At 49.6% G+C, this 15780-nt stretch overlaps 1 protein-coding gene across 1 annotated transcript in view; it reads right to left on the reverse strand.

The window, feature by feature from the left end:
• Positions 1 to 9695, reverse strand: part of plcd4b (phospholipase C, delta 4b) — a 58190-nt gene extending 48495 nt beyond the window's left edge. Inside the window, exons 1-4 of the mRNA XM_073046265.1 lie at positions 9220 to 9695; positions 6845 to 6903; positions 4120 to 4278; positions 2713 to 2941 (exon numbers count right to left, since the gene is read on the reverse strand). Coding sequence (XP_072902366.1) covers positions 2713 to 2941; positions 4120 to 4278; positions 6845 to 6903; positions 9220 to 9539 — 767 coding nt within the window. The 5' untranslated portion in view covers positions 9540 to 9695. The remainder of the gene's footprint in view (positions 1 to 2712; positions 2942 to 4119; positions 4279 to 6844; positions 6904 to 9219) is intronic.
• Positions 9696 to 15780: the final 6085 nt, after the last annotated feature.

A 15780-nucleotide genomic window follows, 5' to 3' on the forward strand; every position in this document is an offset into this window, starting at 1 on the left:
AGTGAAGCTCCCTCCACATCATCCCATCACACACTCCCAGGGTGAAACACAGAGTGAAGCTCCCTCCACACTGTCCCATCACACACTCCCAGGGTCAGACACAGAGTGAAGCTCCCTCCACACTGTCCCATCACACACTCCCAGGGTCAGACACAGAGTGAAGCTCCCTCTGCACCATCCCATCACACACTCCCAGGGTCAGACACAGAGTGAAGCTCCTTCCACACTGTCCCATCACACACTCCCAGGGTCAGACACAGAGTGAAGCTCCCTCTGCACCATCCCATCACACACTCCCAGGGTCAGACACAGAGTGAAGCTCCCTCTACACTGTCCCATCACACACTCCCAGGGTCAGACACAGAGTGAAGCTCCCTCCACACTGTCCCATCACACACTCCCAGGGTCAGACACAGAGTGAAGCTCCCTCTACACTGTCCCATCACACACTCCCAGGGTCAGACACAGAGTGAAGCTCTCTCTACACCGTCCCATCACACACTCCCAGGGTCAGACACAGAGTGAAGCTCTCTCTACACCGTCCCATCACGCATGCCTGAGGTCAGGGCAGAGTGAACTTTGCAGGCAGGGTCACGCCACCCCCCTCTGCCGAACTTCCTGTCCCCTCTGGTGCAGCGTGTTCCCAGCTGCGTCCATCCTTCAGCCACGATTCCGCGACATCATGCCTGACAACTGTAATAGTGCGACAAGATCGTCCACCTTATTTCTTATACTCTGTGTATTTAGATTTAACAGTTTGAGTGCTGCATTTGCTATAGCAGTATGCTGGAATTTCCGGGATTCAGGGGTGATGAAGTGTGTGAAATTACCATGACTAAAGAGAAGGTACTTGGGAAAGTGAAAGGTCTGAAGCTAGATTAGTAACCCAGACCAGATGGTGTACACCCCAGGGTTCTGAAAGAGGTGGCTGAAGAGATCGTGGATGCATTAGTAATAATCTTTCAAGAAGAATTAGATTCTGGAATGGTTCTGGAAGACTGGAAAATTGCAGATGTCACTCCACTCTTCAAGAAGGGAAAAGGGCAGAAGAAAGGAAACTATAGGTGAGTTAGTCTGACCTCAGTGGTTTGGAAGATGTTGGAGTCGATTATTAAGGATGAGGTCTCGGGGTGTTTAGAGACACATGAAAAAATACGCTGTAGTCAGCATGGTTTCCTCAAATCTTGCCTGACAAATCAGTTGGAATTCTTTGAAGAAGTGACAAGCAGGATAGACAAAGGAAGATCAGCTGATGTTGTGTACTTGGGTTTACAGAGGGCCTTTGGCAAAGTGCCACACATGAGGCTGCTTAACAAGCTATGAGCCCATGGCATTACAGGAAAGATTCTAGCATGGATAAAGCTGTGGCTGACTGGCAGGAGGCAGAGAGTGGAAATAAAGGGAATCCATTCTGGTTGGTTGCCTGTGACTAGTGGTGTTCCACAGGGTCTGTGGACTGATTCTTTTTACTTTATATGTCAATGATTTGGATGATGCAATTGATGGCTTTGTTTTAAAGTTTGCAGAAAATATGAGATAGGTGTAGGGGCAAGTATTGTATTTCTGAGGAAGTAGAGAGGCTACTGAAGGACTTTGACAGATTAGGAGAATGGGCGGATGGAATTCAGTGTTGGGAAGTATATGTTCATGCACTTTGATAAAAGAAATGCAAGTGTTGACTATTTTCTAAATGGAGAGAAAATACAAAAATCTGGGGTGCAAAGGGACTTGGGGGTGCAAAGGGACTTGGGAGTCCTTGTGCAGGATTCCCTAAAGGTTTGCTTGCAGGTTGAATCTGTGATGAGGAAGGCAAATGTAATGTTAGCATTCATTTCAAAAGGACTAGAATATAAAAACAAGGATGTCGAGACTTTATAAAGCACTGGTGAGGTCTCGCTTGGAGTACTATGAACAGTTATGAGCTCCTTATCTTAGAAAACATTGTTGAAGCTGGAGAGGGTTCAAAGGAGGTTCACAGAAATGGTTGCAGGATTGAACGGCTTGTCATATGAAGAATGTTTGATGGCTCTGGGCCTGTATTCACCAGAATTCAGAAAAATGAGAGGTGTCCTCATTGAAACCTATTAAATGGTGAAAGGCCTTGATAGAGTGGATGTGGAAAGGATGTTTCTAACAGTGGAAAAGTTTAGGAGCAGAGGACACAGCCTCAGAATAGAGGGGTCTCCTTTTAGAACAGAGATGAGGAGGAATTTCTTTAACCAGAGGGTGGTGAGTCTGTGGAATTCTTTGCCACAGTCAACTGTGGAAGCCAAGTCTTTATGGATATTTAAGGCAGAGTTTGATAGATTCTTGATCAGTCAGGGCATGAAAGGGTATGGGGAGAGGGCAGGAGATTGGGGCTGAGAGGGTAATTGGATCAGGCGTGATGAAATGGTGGAGCAGACTCGATGGCCCAAATAGCCTAATTCTGCTCCTGTATCTTATGGTCTAAGCTCCCTCCATACCTTCCCATCACACACTCCCAGTGTGAGAAACAGAAGGAAGCTCCCTCAACACCATTCCATCACACACTCAGGGTCAGACACACAATGAAACTCTCTCTACACCATCCCATCACACATTCCAGGGGTCAGACATAGAGTGAAGCTCCCTCTACACAGTCCCAATTGCTTCTACCTGAGGGACATCCCAATTCCTCCCGCAAATTTGCAAACTCAAATTCCCACTGGAATGAGCTGTAGGGAAGGATATTGGTCGAGCTTTTCTTTCTGGTCCATGTTTCTCACGGTCTCAATGAGCTTGCGTAGACCCTGGATCCAGTGTCCCGCCTCGCGCGGGGAGTCGGCCACCAGGTCCAGGTTCCCCCTGCGGCCGCGGAACACCAGCGTGAAGCAGCGCTCGGGGTCAAACTCATCAGCGGTGCTCTGCAGAACCTCGGACTGGTGGCCCTCGCGCACCGCCTCGATGTCACTGATGGAGACTGTGGGGGAGGGTGGAGAGGGAGAGCACTGACCCAACTTGGAACTTCAACAGCCTGTCCTTACTTGTGGGTTCCCCGGGCAGGTCACTGGCCCACACAAGGCCGATCGGGGGCAGGAGGTGCAGGGAGGAAGGGAGAAGGGAAGGTGAAGGGAGAGAGGGATAAAGGTCTAGAGAGGGAGGAAAAGGGTGAAGGGGAGGGAGGGAGGGGGAGAAGTTTCTCTTTCTCTCTCTCTAATAATCTCTCTTCATCACATTCTTTTACTTCATCTATCAGCTATTTCTCTCCCCTTTACTACCCCAACCTTTTCTCCTCTCCTTTCCTCTCCCTCCCCAACCCCACGTCTCCCAAATACTCCCTTTCCTCCCTTCCCTCATACTCTCTCCCTCCCATTTCCATCTCCAGTCTCCCTTCACTATTTCATCACTCTCTCCCCCTCCCCTACCCCAATATATTTCTCCTGCATCCTCACCCTCCTCTCCTCCCAACCTCTATACACCCTTTCCCTTCCCCCACTTTCAATTCCTGCTCCCGTTCTCTCTCTGCTCTCCATCATTGCTGTCACTCCGTCCCTTCAGCCTCCATCTCCCCCTCTCCCCAATCTCTCCCACCAATGCCCTTTCCTTCTCTCCTCCCTTATCCCCACTTCCCTACCGCACTCCTCTCAGAACAATTGCCCCTCTCCCTCTATCTCCCCTGTGCTCCTCTAACTTCCTCAGCTCTCTATGATCCTCTTTCCCCACCCACTTTCTCCCTCCCACTGCGTTTCTCTGCCATCCCTCACCTCCCTCTCTCACTGTTCGCACCTCCACCACCCCTCACTCTCTGGCCCTCCCTGTGTCTCCTCTTCTGCCCTCCACTCTCCCTTTTCTGCCTAACCCCTCTCTGCTCCTTCCCCCCACCTACCCCTTCCCCAGCCTTTCTCAGTGCCCACTTCTTCTCCCTCGAACTGCCCTTTCCCTCAACCCTCCTCTCCACCTCTCTCAACTTTTTCCACTCCCACTCACTGTCTCTACCCCTCACCTCAATCACCCCTCCCTCCCCTAACCAACCTTCTCGTGTGTTCCTCTTCCTCTCCACCCAGTCTCTGCGCCCTCCCTTGCCCCATCCTCTCCCCATTCCGTCAGCCGCCTTGTCCCCGCACACCTCCCCCCACCCCCGGGCCCACAGGGACTCACAGCTGCTGCGAGGGTTGCCGGATTTCTTGGACTGGTACCAGATACTCATGCAGTCCTCCTGCAGTTTGAAGTATCTCGGCCTCTTCCAGCTCCGGGACTTCACCTTCCTCATCATCGCCCCGCCTAGCATTGCCCGGAGGTCCTCGTCCACTGGCAGCCCTGCCCACAGGCACAACGGTTAGAACGCCCCCTCAGCAACCTGCCGCCCAGCGTCCAGGGGTGGGAAGCTCCAGAGACAGTTTAAGCAATCTCAAGGTCACTAAGACCAAGGTGGGGATTGTGGACTTCAGGGAGGGGAAGCTGAAGGAACATACACCAGTCCTCATCGGGGGGTTAGGTGTGGAAAGGAAGAGCGGGTGCCAAGTTTCTGGGTGTTAACATCTCTGAAGATCTGTCTCTGTCCTGGGCCCAACATATTGATGTAATTACAAAGCGCGCACATGAGCGGTTAGGCTTCGTTGGAGCTTGAGGAGATTTGGATTGTCACTAAGGACTCTAGCAAGTTTTTACAAATGTATTGTGGAGACCATTCTGACTGGTTGTATTGCTGTCTGGTATGGAGCTCCGATGTACAGGATCAGGAAAAGCTGCAGAGGGTTGTAAACTTAGTCAGTTCCATCATGGGCACCAGCCTCCCCAGCATTGAGGACATCTTCCACAGGCGATGCCTTAAGAAGGCAGCATCCATCGTTAAGGACCCTGACCATCCAGGGCATGCCCTCTTCGCATTATTACCATCGTATATTCTTATTGTATTTTATAGTCATTTTACTGTATCACACTGAAATGCTGCTAAGAAACAACACATTTCCTAAGACAGGTCAGTGATAGTAAACCTGATTCTGAGAGCGGTGTCATTGCGGGTAGCGTAGGAGGTTGCCAAAGGACAGCTCGGTTGCAGATATGGTCAGAGAAATGGCAGATTGGAGATTAATTGTGGTAAGTGAACATAGAATACTGCACAAAATGCTGGAGGAACTCTGCAAGACGGGTAGGATCTATGGAGAGGAATAAAGAATTGGCGTTTCGGGACGAGACCCTTCATCAGGACTGGAAAGGAAGGGGAAGAGGCCAGAATAAGACGGGCGGGGAGGGGAAGGAGTACAAGCTGTCAGATGATAAAGTGAGAAGCTGAGAGGTGATAGGTGGAAGAGGTAAAGGGCTGAACAAGAAGGAATCTGATAGGACAGGAGAGTGGACAATGAGAGAAAGGAGGTGGAGCACCAGGAGAGGTGATGGGCAGCTGAGGAAGAGAGAAAGGGTGCGAGCACCTGCCATTTCCGCCCTGGAAAAAAGTCTCTGGCAATCAACCTGATCTATGCATCTTACCATATTGCACATCTCTATCAAGATACCGCTCATCCTTCTTCTCTCCAACCAGAAAAGCCCAAGCTCACTCCACCTATCCTCAGAAGACATGCTCTCCAATCTAGGCAGCATCCTAGTAAATCTCCTCTGCACCCTCTCTAAAGCTTCCACATCCTTCCTATAACTAAGACTAATAGGCACTGGAGAAGTTTTTTCCCTACTGCGGTCACTTTGCTGAACAGTTAACTGCTGGTTAACTGTTGGCTAACTATTACTTGGATTGCACTACCTGTATGTATAATCTATATTTTCATTTATATTTATCATTATTATTGTTATGAGCAGAGAGACTACATCTGCCGGAAATAAATTCCTTGTATGTGCACAGGTACTTGGCGATTAAAGTCTGATTCTGATTCTGATTCTGATAATGAGGCACACAGGACTGAACACAATACTCCAACTGTAGTCTAACCAGGGTTTTATAGAGATGCAACATTGTTTTGCAAAAAGTCAGATATAAAAGGGAAATACACAGTTAATGCCAAGAACTTTAACAGTGTTGATGTACAGTGGGATCTTGAGGTCCAAGTTCATAACAGCATAGGTTGATGGTATGGAACGGCAGGCATATAGCATGCTTGTCTTTATTTGTCAAGAGTAAGGAAGTTATGTTGCAGCTATTTAAAACTCTAGTTTGACTTTATCTGGAGTATTACAATCATTTCTGGTCACCCCATTATAGGAAGGATGTGGAAGCTTTATAGGAAGAGGATTGATGTTGTTCCTCTCCACGCCCTATGGCACATTTGGTGGCAACCTTGCTGTTTCCTCAGAATTTGTCTGTTTTTTTTTTACAAGGCTGAGTTGCTAGCTCAACGCTCAACCCAGTATGGTGGAAAGCATGCAAGAAGCCAACCGGATTTGAGCCCAGGACCCCTCACCTTGAAGTCCAGTGCAGAAGCCACTACGCCACTGGCTGGCTTAGGAGAGGGTACATAAGAGGATTAGAGGGCATGTGCTATAATGAGAGGTTGGACAAGCCTGGGTTGTTTTCTCTGGAGCGGCAGAGGTTGAGGGGTGACCAGCAACTACCCCTCTATGATAGGCATAGATAGAGTAGACAAAATATTTTTCCCAGGGTTGAAGTGCCTAATACTAAAGGGCATGTATTTAAGGTGAGAGGTGATAAGTTCAAAGGAGAATTGCAGGACAAGATACTTTAATCACAAAGAGTGGTGGGTGTCTGGAGTGTTCTGCCGTGTGGTGGTGGGAACAGATACAATAAGGGTGTTTAAGAAGCTGTTAGGTAAGCACGTGGATGTGCAGGAAATGGCGGGGTATTAGAAGGAATTAGCTTGCAACCAACCCGCTCCGCACCCCCACCCCACGCTGGACTCGGTGGTCAGGTACTTACGCACGCTGGCCCGGGAAGACGCCATTGGCACCAGTGCAGATTCCAAGGCAGATGGGCAGCTGGAACAACAGGCAGGATTGGGAATGGTCAAGGGTGTTCCTAAAACAACTGACACAGCCTGGTCATTGGCAGGCAGCTCCCAGGATCACCAACCCCATCCCCCCCCCCCCCCCACCCACCACCCAACGAGCAGACCCATCGGCCCATCAGCCTCTGCTAGCTCTGTCAAAAATCCCTCCTGTTGCTTCCTTCTCCCTGCTCTGTCCCCACCCCCAGCTCCAGGACCTCCTGGACCCTTGCCTTATGGGGCTGCTCCCACCTCTCCTTCAGACCAGCCACTCTCAGATCAAGGGCCAGGACCCCACCCTCTATCCTCTGCAGTCTGCACTTCTCCAGGTTTCTATGGCTGCAGACAGTTCTCCAGTGAGCAGTTAACCTGGTGGTGTTTAACCTAGAGAGACGATAACATTTTGTTTCATTTGTCACAGATTCATCGAATGCTGCTGCACAGAAACAGGCCCTTTGGCCCATCTACTCCATACTGAACTGTTATTCTTCCTAGTTCCATTGACCTACACCCGAACCATAGCCCTCTATACCCCTCCCATCCAGGCATCTATCCAAACCCACAACCACCACTTCCACTGGCAGCTTGTTCCACCTTCTGAGCGAAGAAGCTCCGCCTCATGTTCCCTTCAAACATTTCACCCTTCCCCCTTAACCCATGACCTCTTGTCCTGGTCTCACCCAAATCTCAGTGGACAAAACCTGCTTGCATTTGCCCAATCTATAGCCCTGGAAATTTTGTGTACTTCTGTCAAATCTCTCTTCATTCTCCCTCACTCCGGAGAATAAAGTGCAAATCTATTCAACCTTTCCCTGTAGCTCGAGTCCTCAAATCCTGGCAATATCCTTGTAAGTCTTCTCTGCACCCGTTCAGTCTTACTGACTCCTTTCCTGTAGATCAATGAACATTGACACATTGAAAATACAAAGAAATGCATTGTTTGCATCGAAGACCAGCACAGCCTGAGGATGTGCTGGGGGCAGCCCACAAAGGTCGCCGTGCTTCTAAAAACAACACAGTATGCCCAAAACTCACTAACCCTAGCCTGTACTTCTTTGGGTTGTGCAAGGAAATCGGAGCAGGTGGAAGAAACCCCTGCAGTCACAGGGAGAACGTAAAAACTCCTTACAGACAGCAGTGGGAATTGAACCTGGACTGTGGCACTGTAATATTGTTTTGCCAACTGCTACTCATACGTGCCATCTAAATAACTCTCACCCACTCCGCACGACCCCAGCTATTCACTGCAAAAGGGCTCAGCAAAGATACCGCACCTTGTCACCATGTCAATATCAATATGCTGCCCTGCTCATCCTCCAGCACGTGATCTACCTGCATCTCTGGCTGAGCAGCAGTGAGATCATGGGCTGTGCTCTTATTCTCTCCCCTCCCTCCCTCTTACTCTCCCTCCTTCTCTCTTTTTTTGACACCCTGTCTGTGTCCTTCTTACATTTTCTGTCTCTCTGTCTATTTGTGTGTGTGTGTGTCTCTCTCTCTGCCTCCCTCCATCCTCTCTCTCTCTCTCTCTCTCTCTCTCTCTCTCTCTCTCTCTCTCTCTCTCTCTCTCTCTCTCGCTCTCTCTCTCTGTCACCAGCCTGTCAGCTCAGTCATCCGCCAGAGAAGGCGGGGGGGGGGCAAAAATCTCTATTTAGTTTACATTGATGGAGGGTCACACTGTGGGAGGGGCAATACTGAAGGAGAGTCATACTGTGGGAGGACGGTACTGAGGCCAATATTCACCCCCCAACGAACAATAATGGAATAGGTCAGATGAACACTGTGGACTCTTGCTGTGTAGTTCCCCATGATACACAAGTGAAATCACTTCTTTAGGTGAAGGGCACTACAGAAATGCAGACCCTTCACCCTGGTTGCTCTGTGGGCCTCTCGGTTCTCCGCAGGGAACTGACTGTGTCTCACCTGAGGGACAGGTGTCTCTGGCAGTGAAATGCAGACCCTTCACCCTGGTTGCTCTGTGGGCCTCTCGGTTCTCCGCAGGGAACTGACTGTACCTCACCTGAGGGACAGGTGTCTCTGGCAGTGAAATGCAGACCCTTCACCCTGGTTGCTCTGTGGGCCTCTCGGTTCTCCGCAGGGAACTGACTGTGCCTCACCTGAGGGACAGGTGTCTCTGGCAGTGAAATGCAGACCCTTCACCCTGGTTGCTTTGTGGGCCTCTCGGTTCTCCGCAGGGAACTGACTGTGTCTCACCTGAGGGACAGGTGTCTCTGGCAGTGAAATGCAGACCCTTCACCCTGGTTGCTCTGTGGGCCTCTCGGTTCTCCGCAGGGAACTGACTGTGCCTCACCTGAGGGACAGGTGTCTCTGGCAGTGAAGCATTCCATCCAGCCTGCTCCAGGTACGCAGACCGTCTCTGGAACGATGTCCCACATACTCACAGCGTACCAACCAGAGGGAAAGGGAGTGCTGGGAAATCTCGGGAAGTTTCCAGCAGATTTCTACAGCTGTATCATGGAGATGAAGACTGCCTGGTGAGGAAGCTCTATTGCACAGGATGGCAAGAGGGCCACAGCCAGCCAGCTCCATCGTGAGCACAACTCTCCCCACTATCTGCAAGATAGCGCATCCGTCAATAGTGCTTGTCCTCAAGCTGGCAGTGTCTGTCATTAAGGACCCTCATCTGTGACGTACCCTCTTCTCCTCACTACCATCAGCACTTCCTTCCTTTTTAGACCTGGTGAAGGGTTTTCTTGCGAAACGTTGACTGTTTATCCCTCTCCATAGATGCCCAATCTGCTGAGTTCCTCCAACATTTTGTGAGTGTCTGGGCAGGAACTAATTAGCCTGAGCGGGCGGTTTGTGGGCTTGCCTCTAGCCTGCTGATTTAACCCCTCACATGCCAGACAAACTGCCTTACTTCAAGCCTTCCCCTTTAACTTGGTGGGGGGAGGGTGGAAGTAGGTGATGAGCCCAGTTCTGTACCTGAACAACAGTCCCCTCCCACTCTCCCCCGTCCAACCCTCACATGCTGAACCTGATCCATTTAATTATATCCCTTTATCACTCTTCAATCCGACCTGTCAGGGTGCAAGGACACTGCTTAAAATATTCATGAGACTGTGCAGTACTCGGCAACTGGCGCCGAGAGAGGGAGAGAGGGAAAGGGAGAAAGGGGGAGAGAGAGAGAGAGGGGGGGGGAGGGAGAGAGAGAGAGAAAAGGAGAGAGAGAGAGAGGGGTAGGAGGAGAGAGGGAGAGAGAGAGGAGAGGGAGAGAGAGAGAGAGAAAAGGAGAGAGGGATGTAGGGAAAGAGGGAGAGAGAGGGGAGGGAGGGAGAGAGGGAGAGAGAGAGAGAAAAGGAGAGAGAGAGGGAGATAGAGGAGAGAGAGGAGAGGGAGAGAGAGAGGAGAGAGAGAGAAGAGAGAGAGACAGGGAGAGAGGGAGAAAAGGAGAGAGAGGTAGGGAGAAAGGGAGAGGAGGGAGAGGGAGAGAGAAAGGAGAGAGAGAGTAGGGGAGAGAGAGGAGAGAGGGAGAGAGAGAGGGAGAGAGAGAGGAGGGAGAGAGAGGGAGAGAGAGAGGAGAGAGAGAGGGAAAGAGAGAGGAGAGAGAGAGGGAAAGAGAGAGGAGAGAGAGAGGGAGAGAGACGGGGAGAGAGAGGGGGAGAGGAGAGAGAGAAAGGGAGGGAGGGAGAGAGAAGGAGAGAGAGAGAGGGAGAGAGAGAGAAGGAGAGAGAGAGGGAGAGAGAGAGGAGAGAGAGAGGGAGAGTGAGAGAGAGGGGTGAGAGAGAGGGGGAGAGAGAGGGAGAGGGAGAGAGAGAGGAGAGAGAGAGGGAAAGAGAGAGGAGAGAGTGAGGGAAAGAGAGAGGAGAGAGAGAGGGAGAGAGACGGGGAGAGAGAGGGGGAGAGGAGAGAGAGAAAGGGAGGGAGTGAGAGAGAGGGGTGAGAGAGAGGGGGAGAGAGAGGGAGAGGGAGAGAGAGAGAGACCAGGAAGGTTAAACAGTTCAGCAAGTGATATGCACAAGCATACACAGATTGTGATACACACACGTGAGAGATCTTTCTCTCTGTCAGTCTGTCTCCCTCTCTGTCTCTCTATTTCTCTCTCTCTCATACACACACACACAACACACAAAATGTAGCATACAGTGTAATGCTTCACAGCACAAGTGACTGAAAGATCAGGTTCAATTCCCACCACTGCCCGTAAGGAGTTTGTGTCCTCTCCCCGTGACCGTGTGGGTTTCCTCCCACATGTCAAAGACATACAGATTGGTAAGGGTTAGCACGCTGTGAAGGTGCCGGAAGCTTGGCAACACTTACGGGCTGCCCCCAACACAACCCTTGGTCTGTGTGTTGGTCGTTGACGCAGACAGTGCATTTCACTGTCGGTTCCAATGCACATGTGACAAATAAAGCTGATCTTATCGTATACACAGAGCGAGCCATGGTTAAATAATGCATATACAGACCTGTGGGCGTAAGAGCAGGACTCACCCGAGGAGTATGTGCCCCATTGAGGGAGGCACGGAGGAAAGTGCCCTTCACAGGACCACGGCTGGGTGTGAGCACCGTGTCTGCATCTTGTCCACACCCATGCTCAGCTGCTGAGCTAACTGGAGAAATTGATCGGTGCTGTTTGTTAGTCAGCTGGAGAAGTCCGGGCCAAACCTTAAAGCAAGCACGTCAGTCTTCTGTGGCCTCAGCCATATGAACAGGAACCAGAGTGGCCTCCTCTATAATTAATAAGGTATTTTCTCCTTACATGCCGGAGTGCTCTTTCATAGAGTCATATCCTTTACAGCATCAGGAAATGGCCTCTCAGCCCATCCTGTCCATGCCAGCTCTTTGGAAGTTTTTCCTCGACTCTCTGCTCCCTCCCTGTAGCCTTGCAACTTTGATTAATATTCCAGTAATTCAAAGTGCAAAGTAAATTTATTATCAAAGTACGCATATATCACCTGACAGTCATTTCCCGGCAGACATGCACAGAAGATACAAAGAAATACAATAGAATCAATGAAAAACTACACACGGAGACTGACAAACAATGTGTAAAACAAGACAAACTGCAAATGCAAAAAAAAAATAAAAGCAATGAATAAATAAATAGGAAATAATATTGAGTTGTAGAGTCCTTAAATATGAGCCTGTAGATTGTGGAATCAGTTCAATGTTGTGGTGAGTGAAGTCATTCAGGGCGGTTCAGGAGTCCGATGCTTGTAGGGTAATAACTGTAGGATCAAAGGCTGCTGTGACTGTAAGAGGAGAACATGGTCTAGATGTTGAGGGACCTTGATGATGGATGCCGCTGTCTTGTAGCAGTGCTCCTTGCAGACATGCTCAGTGGTGGAGAGGCCTTTACCTGGGATGGTGGAACTCAGTATGTCCCATTCCCATTCCTACATTTCAGTCCACGGCCTCCTCTAATGCCACGACGAAGCAACTGCAGGTTGGAGGAGCAACACCTCATATTCCATCAGGGTAGCCTCCAACCTGATGGCATGAACATTGATTTCTCCAACTTCCAGTACTTTTTCCCCTCTCCCCTTCTCTCTTCTTCCATTCCTACTCTGGCTCCCCTTCTCCTCACCTGCCCATCACTTCCCTCTGGTGCCCCTCCTCCTTCCCTTTCTCCTATGGTCCATTCTCCACTCCTTTCAGATTCCTTCCACCCATTAACCCCCAGCTTCTCATTTCATCCACCCTCTCCCACCCAGTCATCCACCTGGTTTCACCTATCACCTGCCAGCCTGTGAATCCTTCCCCTACCCCACCTCTTTATTCTGGCTTCTGCTCCCTCCCTTTCCAGTCCCGATGAAATAGCCGCCTGAGACATTGACTATTTATTCCCCTCCACAGATGCTGCCCGACCTGCCGAGTTCCTCCAGCATTCTGTGTGTGCTGCTCAAGATTGACAGCATCTGCAGAATCTCTTGTGCTCACGAGAACAAGAGATTCTTCCTCTACTGCCAACCCTAGCAACCCGTTCCAGGCACACACCATCCTCTGTTTTAACAACCTGCCCCTCATACCTCCTTTAGGCATTCCACCCTCACATTAAGTGCCTAGTATTTGACATTTCTACCCTGGGAAAAAGACTATCTACCAGATCTATGCCTCGGATAATTTTAACAGGTATCTCTTCATCCTTCGCTATTCTAGAGAAAACAAACCCTTCTTAAAGCTCTACCCTCTAATCCAGGCAGCAACCTCTGCTGCACCCTTTCCAAAGCCTCCACATCCTTTATGTAATGGGGTGACCAGAACTGCACACAGTATTCCATGTGTAGCCTTACCAGACTTCTTATGGGTTGCAAATGGAATCGTCAGTCCCTGGACACCCCAGGCCAGTTTCGGAGTGTTGGAAAACTCCACCTCGCAGCCAGGGTTGAGATCGGACAAGTTACTTCTGTGGAATGAAACAATAATCATCTCCACCATGGACGGTTCCAAGCCCAGCTGGGAAAGGAGGATTGTTGGGCATGGTGCTAGCAACCCCATCCTGTAAAAACCCAGAGCTACAAAAACTCCAACAAAAGCTCTAAAGACCTCATCCCTGAGAGAGCAAAGATACACTAAGAAGATGGTCTACATCTGGGACAGCTTGAAGGACTGGCCCAGGATAGAGGACTGCTGTTGGCAGCCTACACCCTAGGGGTAATGGGCTTAAGAAGAAGAAACAATAACCCACCAATGTACTTTCTACACGCCCACCAGCTTCCTGAACGTCACTGCATTGCGTTTTGTGTTTCTACTCAAGGGTAAGATTCCAAAATTGACTTCTGAAGACCCTCCTTTCCCTTCACCCACCTCCTTACTACATCCCCCTCCCTGCACAAATCAGGGTAGGAGATATACAGTGAATATTAGGGCACTGAGGAGTGCAATTGGAGAGGGATCTGAAAATACAGATCCAGAATTCCTTGAGAGTGGCCACAGGTACCGTAGACAGGGTCATAAAGAGAGTTTTTGTCACATTGGCCTCCGTAAATCAAAGTATTGAGTGGAGGAGTTGGTAAGTTATGTTGAAGTTGTATAAGGCGTTGTTGCACCCATGGGTAGGACTGTGTAATGGTGACTGATAGGGCACTGAGGAGTGTGCTAGAACAAAGGGATGTGGGAATACAGATCCATAAGTCCTTGAGTTATCTTAAATCTTATGTCTTAGGGCGGAGCTTAGGAGGGACAATGGCGCCTAATGGGGACTCCTTTGCTTGCATTTTTGAAAACAGCTCTATTTCCATCTATAATATCTCTATTTTTCCCTTTCAGGGTTCTTTTGAAGACCCTGACCTGGAGTTACACGCTGACTACGGTTCTTTGCGGGAATGGGACCCGCTCTTGGGGTTTCATAGCTGGCTGCTCAGCCTAAGAGTCCGCTTGAACTCGGAAGCCTAGGATCTCAGGGCTCTGGAGACAGGCGGATCCAGGGTTGGTGTCATAACAGGAGACCCGTGTGTTGTTGGGGAAGTTGGGATATCTTCTGTGTGCCTGGAGACCTGAGATCTTCGCGATCTTCAGGCACAGAGCTCAAAAAAAGCAATGTAACAGACTCTTAACATCGGAAACCAGTGAGTTGTTTGTTATGTCTCCCCGCTCGCTGGGAAAATGGAGACATCTCTTTCTCCTTTATTAGGGAGAGAGGGAACCGGTGTTATGTCAAATACCGGGTGAAACGCAAAGTCTTTGGGGTAACTGCAAGTCTGTGTCTTTGCTGTTGCTTTGCTCAGTCTTGGGTGCTCAGAGGCAGTGCCAAAGCTTTTTTTTTGCCATTGGGGGAGGGAGGATTGTCGCTTGCTGCCGCTTACACACAGGAGGGGGGGGGCTTTGGGGTTCTAACATGTAACTGCCATTCATTCTTTGGGGCATTCCTCTGTTTTAGTGGATGGTTGTGAAGAAAAAGCATTTCAGGATGTATGTTGTATACATTTCTCTGACATTAAATTGGACCTTTGAACCTTTGAACCTCTTTGTTTTGACACCCCTACCAGGGTAAAGTAATTCTATCAATGTCCTTATAATTTTATATAGCTCTCTTGTTCTCCTGAACAATATCTAGTGGATGTCTTTCTACATTAGACTACTCACTCTAAGGACGCTTCCGTGTAGGAATTTTGGGAATCCTCCCACAGTCCAAAGACGTACCGGTTGGACAGTTAAATGGTCATTGCAAGTTGCCCCTTGATTAGGCTGGGGTTGCTGGCAGGGCAGCTTGAAAGGCCGGAAGGGCCCATTCTGCACTGTTTATCTCTAAATAAATAAATGAAATGGTCTCCCTTATAAAGTTTGGGACACAAACTGAGGCCTTCAGTTAGTTGTCTACAGGAGTACAGCACCCTGGCACCCCATTCTCTCTGCGTCGCTCCCTCCTCTGCCTGTGGGTCACAATTAGGGGAGGCAGCTTGCAGAGGTAGAGGTACTGACGACCCAAAACTTCAACAAGTCCTTTTCCCCCTACACACCCCACTAGACCCACAGATTTCCTCCAGCAGATTCGTTGTTGCTAACTGGATAAGCAAATCTGTGGTACCTTATATTACAGCTGGAAGTTGTGGACGTCTCTGCCACTTACTGGGTGACCTGCCAGTTCTGATGCTCCCCAACTTAATCCCTTCTCTGCATCCCTTTTTAAAGGTCAAAGGCCGAGACCAAGACCAGAAATACAGTAATGGGTTAGTTTCTGAAACCCACTGGTTTGCTAATCTCAGATCTATTTGTCCGCACTCTTGTCCTCCCTCTCTCTATTTCTCCCTCCGCCACGGGCACAACAAGCATCAAGGGCATCTTCAAAAGGGCATCCTCAAAAAAGTGGCATCCATCACTAGAGAATTTCACCATCCAGGACATGCCCTCTTCTCATTGCTACCACCAAGGAACCGCACTCAACGTTTTAGGAACAGATTCTTCCACT

This window comes from Hemitrygon akajei, chromosome 5 (assembly GCF_048418815.1).
Source record: "Hemitrygon akajei chromosome 5, sHemAka1.3, whole genome shotgun sequence".
Classification (NCBI taxonomy): Eukaryota; Metazoa; Chordata; class Chondrichthyes; order Myliobatiformes; family Dasyatidae; genus Hemitrygon; species Hemitrygon akajei.